The sequence below is a fragment of the Eimeria acervulina genome, genomic scaffold (assembly GCF_000499425.1).
Source record: "Eimeria acervulina Houghton genomic scaffold, Eah_scaff271, whole genome shotgun sequence".
Taxonomy (NCBI): Eukaryota; Apicomplexa; class Conoidasida; order Eucoccidiorida; family Eimeriidae; genus Eimeria; species Eimeria acervulina.
Window position 1 is genome coordinate 26,012 of NW_013549942.1, and position 6,000 is coordinate 32,011.

General features: G+C 47.5%; 1 protein-coding gene across 1 annotated transcript; it reads left to right on the plus strand.

The window, feature by feature from the left end:
* Positions 1-3,603: 3,603 nt before the first annotated feature.
* EAH_00029900 (hypothetical protein, conserved) lies at positions 3,604-4,755 on the plus strand (the record flags this gene model as incomplete). Its single annotated transcript, XM_013396194.1, has 1 exon — positions 3,604-4,755. The coding sequence occupies one exon, from the start codon at positions 3,604-3,606 to the stop codon at positions 4,753-4,755; it is 1,152 nt and encodes a 383-aa protein (XP_013251648.1).
* Between the last annotated feature and the right edge of the window lie 1,245 nt (positions 4,756-6,000).

Sequence of the window (6,000 nt, forward strand, 5' to 3'; positions counted from 1 at the left end):
TTTGTATTTCTATTCTCCTACAAGTTGGTTAATAAGAAAGGGAAAGTGCAAAACAATTACCCACCGTGGTAGTGCATGCATCAAAATGGGGCTTGGATATGCATGCATGCATTGGAGTTGGCATATATACACTTACCCGGCCTGAATAGGAAGCCTCAACAGCAACCAGAAGTATAACAATTGCCTTCACGGCTGGTGCAGACCCAGAAAGGTTCTTCGTCTGTGCATGCATGCGAAACTGCCTCGCAGCATTAGTTGCAACGGAGTGCGCTGTTACCAAGCACCAACCCCCCCCGCCCCCCCCAAACTCCCGCTCCTTTCACCAACCCTTAGGCCCTTGGGCCTCTGCGACGGTACCTCTGGAGAGTGTAGGGAATGCCAATTGCTGTTTTCTTGCTAGTTTTTACGCTAAGTTCCTTGAGTCAATTGCAGCTCACGACGGACAAAGGAGAAGAACAAAGCAGGAATTGCAGAGGGTAATGATGCTCCTCATTCGTACCTGAGGGCCTTTGTAAACTGTCAGCGAGTAAAAGGAAAAAGAGCTTTTTAAAAAAATGCGTGCACAAACCCCCTAGCGTCCCGTGTAGCTGCTGGGTAGAGGAGGCGCCCTGCAAGGCGGGAGGCGGAAGTTTTACCTCAAGTCTTTTCGAATCAATTGCACGCACACACACAAACATACACACACACTTGTCCACGACTAAAGCCGAAGAAGATCCTTTTTCTTGTACTTTGAAGCACCGCATGGGTGAGAGGGTCTCGTGGATTTTACGAACTACACCACACTCTTCGCGAGTGTGAGGCCTGATGGATAGCACTCATTAATGGTGATAGCCTTTTCAGTGGAAACAAAAGAAGAAAACTGTTCAAGCACTTTTCTTCAAATCTCTCCTATGTTATTTTTGATGCCATTTACACTCTTGAATAGTGTAATGATATATCCTTTGAAGGGGAGGCAACCAACAGCTGAGAGCTCCTTGTGTTGGAATGAGCTAAGCATCCCCAGTTTATTCAAAAAGAAACAGTTTCTTTAAGCACAGTTATTCGAAAAGAATCTGACTGGCCGTACCGAGCGTTCAAACGATGACGGCGGTTAAGATACTACGAAAGTGGAGGAAAGCCTTGCCTGTTCATTTCGTCCTCAAAGGCTCCCGAGGAGCTACAGTTGTTTTTGATTCGTTCTGCTTTACAAGATAAGGCACATGGATGGTGGCTCTGCTTAGGCAGGATGCCTAAACATGAGAACTATACAAACTTTCCGTGATACGCTGTAATGTACGTTCGTTCCCAGTCCAGCAAATCAGCAGGCTATGGCGGAACTAAGAAAATTTTGAAAGGGGAGGACGAGCCGCTGACAGTGTGGTAAATCAAGAAATACCGCTCCTCCTGTGTTCTGCATTGACGGTTTGCTGCGACGCGAGAATCAAAGGCAATCGCCACATTCTGCATGCAGGAAGCAGCAGAAACGTATAGACCTGCGCACCAGCTCTTAGAGAATCAGGCCATTCAATTCGATATTGCAATCTTATGCGATGCACGACCGTGCGCACTTAGTGGAAATGCTTCTAAACATTCCGGAAAAACACAGAAAGGTCTTAATACTGTTCAGCGCTCATTCGATGTGAGGCAAGAAATAGTGATTAACTTATCGCTGCACTTCGGCGGGTATATTCGAGAGCCCAACGAACATACAGGTTTACTTTAGTGTTCTTGAGCGAGTATAGAAAGCGGTCTTGTGCCTGTCGTAGGAAAGTGCTACCGTGAAGCTAACGAATGCAAGCGGCCAAGCAGCTTGTCGTTCAGAGGAGTCGAGAACTTCTTCTTCAACGTGACTGCATAGAGGGGCTTAAACTCGACGCCGATGCGCCACTACGTATTCGTTTGCTCCCACTTTCCTCTTCAAGATGCGGGGTCTCGTGTGGAAGCTGCAAGCTTTCCCTATACTAAGCCACTCACAGCATGCATATGACAATCTCTTGTTGAACTGGTCCAACTCCAAGCGTGATCCGTTTCTGAGTTGAGTCAGCACTTCACTTGCAACGTTGTGTTGATCTTCGCCTCTTTTCTCCCAAGGGTTCCCATGGAGGCCCTGCTCGGCCTCCTGCACCTCCTACTTTTTATATCTGCACTCCTGAGTTGCTTAACCCCTTTTGCTGCAGAGGAAACAAATAAGCTGCTTGATACTTCTGCCCAGCTTTCTGAGTGCCGAATTCGCCGGCTTCCGTCGGATCTAGCTTGGTAACTGTTTCTGGGGTGAGCTGCTTTTCACAGAGCCAGTGTCCACATATTCTGTATGCTGGCGTAAGTAGGCAGGCATACACCTACGAACTTCGAAGAAAGCATGTCACTACGCACCCTCTGTCGCTGTGCTCAGCGTGGCTGCAGACAGTGGCTGAGCTGACGTCGGTGCATTTGAAAGCAAAGCTATAGTAAAGTACTGCCATCTTGTAGCGTTCCGCAGTCCCACATATATATATACGTAATGTATATTAAATATATATATGCAATATATATATATATATATATATATGTAATATATATATATATATGTATATATATTACATATATATATATGTAATATATATTAAATATATATATGTAATATTACAATATATTTGTATTTGTTCATCGTCAACACCGACACGAGCTGTACGTGCGAATGCTTCAATATACCAAGCAGACTAATGCTACCTTGCAGGACAAGAATAGAATATCCACTGATTTTTTCTAAAGAAGTGTAGCGCCTGCGTAAGCGAACCAATCTCTTATGCAGGTTCCCCTAATTCGCCCTAATTCGCCCCCTTGGCAATTTAATGGTGAGTACAGAAACGCCAGGAACAATTACCGGTAACATTGAAATAGACGGAGCGTTCAAAAGTTTCTTGCATGCACATCGGCTGCTCTCGGTTTGTATTTTGCAGTACTCTACTAGACATGCTCACGATAAACGAGATTCAGCCAACTTTACGATTTAAATTGGCTTATCCGGTTTTGCTTTTTGTATTAATATAGCAGCTTTTTGCGTTAACTTATATGGGAGATCCCCCCCCAGCCCCGACTGCAATGCTCTGAGACCGTTGAGTTGATCTGGGCAGTTTCCCCCAGCCCCTCTGATGCGGGATATTTTTTTTGTCATTTTGGTTTTTTGATTTGTATTAAAAGGCACTTTCGGCTTTGAAATCTTCGCTATCTAGTGGTGTAACCTGTGCTTGCCGCCGTATTAAGCCTGTGGCGAGCTTCGAGGCGGCAGAGAGCCTTCGTTTCAACTTGCTTTCCTTGATTTCGTTTTTTTTGTGTATAGCCGCATGCTAATTGATTAGACTTTGAAAATTGGGCCTGTGCATGCAGTAGCCCCGGCCGAATTCCTGCCGACGATTTAGAGAAAAGGTGGATATACAGACAACGCAGCAATAAACCAAGAACGGAACACCTCTGTGGCACTGTTCTCTGGACATTTTCGAGCATTTGCAAGGGAAACGCAGTTTTTTTGACAACGAAACTTACAGCTGCAGCAGCGGAGGAGCAGCAGGGAGCGGCAACTGTAACAGCAGCATCAGCAGCAACCGCAAAAGCAGCAACAGCAGCACGTGGTAGTCGATGACGAACATGATTGAAAAGGAGGTGCAGTTTGGACCCTTTCTACCAGGGCAAGAGGCACAGGAAGAGGGAGAAGAGGCCTCTGATTTGCCTCCCCCGCCTCCGCCGCTCCTGTATCCTCGGGGTGTATGCACAGCTGCTTGGGACAAGGCGAGGCTGCAGCTGGCGTTGTTGCTGTCGCGCACTGCAGCGGATGTTGGAGCGGCTCCTTCGACTACAGCAGCTGCTACAGCAGCATTTCATATGAGTTTGTCTTCTTTCTTCCACATCGACCCTTCGGCTGTTTCCTCCAGCCTCTCTGCCTCTCTCTTTTTGTCTGCAAAAGCAGCAGATGAAGAGTTTAACCTCAGACGCGTCATCGCTTCTCTTGGCTTTTGCAGCCACCATGCATCGGCAGCAGCAGAGGAGCGCCGGAGGCAACAGCTCCACAAGGAGCAGCCGCTCAAGCAGCAGCAGCGGCAGCAGCAGTTTGCTGGGGAATACGTCGCCTTAGGCATCAAGGAATATTGGCGTCAGAGACAGAGCTGTTTCTTAGAAGAACAGAGGCTTATGCAAGCACTGGCCTTCACTTTTCCAAATCCAACAATCTGGCAGCAGCTGCCTCTGCTGCTGCTGCTGGCTCGGCCCGCCGCTGCAGAAGCTGCTGTCACAGCAGCTCTTGTTGCTGATGCTTCTGTGGGGCCTCTTGTGGCAGAAACTGAAGAGAGAATTTTCTTATCTGCTGCATGCTTGCTTGCGAGGAAGCTGGTATGCCGATTCCGAGACAGAAACAAACAGCTGCAAGAGCAGCAGCAGCAGCAGCAGTGGTTGTTTCCTCCCAGTTCTGCCGCCGTTGCTGCTACTGCCGCAACGCCTGAACATAAAGCAGCAGCAACAGAAACGGTGCAGCTTCTAGAAGATGAGATCAATGCAACTGCAGGAGCGCTACGGCCAGGAGAGAGTGATACGCGTAGTCTGCTGCTGCGGCTGCTACCAATGCTGCAAGGCATCAGCAGCAGTATTGACCAGTGCAGCAGCAGCAGCAGCAGTAAGAACAGCAACGGGCCGTTGTGTCAGCAGCTCGCTGCAGCAGCCAGGAAGATGCTACTGCAATATACGTTGCTGTTGGATGACAGCCATGGGCACCAAGTGTATAGACGGCTGGCTGGGGTGGAGGCTTGAATTATTCTGCGCGTCTTTGCATTCTTGAAAAGGGAGTATTCAGATTGGTTTCTCCGGCCTTCTTCTTGTGGCTTGGGTGTAACTATCTCCGTGCAAGTGCTGCTCCTTCTGCTTCTGCCGTTTCCTGTCAAAGGTTGCTACTGGTAGTGTTTGAGCTGGTGCTGCAGCCAGAGCTACTGTTGCTCCTTCAGTTGTTTCTACTGCCGATATCATTATGGCCGCTCTGATTCCTGCTGCTCTTGCTTTTAGGCCAGTTGCTTATGAAACTGCTGCTACTGCTATTTTGGTGTGTAGCGTAGTTGAACTTCCTGGAGATTTATTTGGTAGAGAGGGAACGTTTGAAATAAAAAATGGCAGCTGGAAGACAGAATCATTATTACGTGCATGAAGGGACCGCTCAGGGGGACTTTTGAAGCCTTTGAACTGTTTGAATTCCATTTTTGTTCAATTGATTCTGTGGATCCTTGTCGTTGAGGTGTGTCGACTTCACGCAGTACGCGCAGACGAGCCAACGCAATTGCTGCAGCTGTGATGCAGAGTCGTCTAGGCAATGAAATATGATAATTTCTTCACTCCGTAGTTACAGTGAAGATGTGGTGAAGAGAATCAATACGGGGTAGGCAGTAACAGCCACTTAAAGGAAGGAGGAGCTGCAGGGCTCAGCCAGAACTGTTGAGGCGATCCTAAGATTAATTGAGGGGATAAGCAGCAATAGGAAGGAGCTTAAGGCATCAGCACATAACCCTCAAGTAAACAAAGAACATATGAACCCTACTAGACAACCACCAGCTGGTATCTTCTTGAAACAATGGGGCCGCAAATAACTGAGGGGCGCGTGAAAGGCTAGAGAACTACTTTCAACCACGACTGCATAATAGAAAAGTATGCATGTTCGTCTGGTACGGAAGGGGCCTGAGGGCTCTCTTGAGGCTGTCAAATATTTCCAAAAGTCTAGTTTGGTGGGTTCTTGAGCAATTGCCGAGGCACCCCGACGTGCAAGCGTTACTGCTGAACGGAAAACGCATGCCAGTATCGGCGGAGGCTCTGGCCCGGTTTTAAAATTTGCAAGTCTATAACATTTTTAGATGCCTTTACTGGCCAAGTAGTTGCTTTGCATTCGTCGTCGAGGTAGCATGCTGAAGCAAATATTTACACCTTTCAACAAATGAGCTAACAGGTGACGGGAAGTAGGAAACAGCGTACTGGTGCTGTTTGCACCAGGCATATATATATATATATATATAT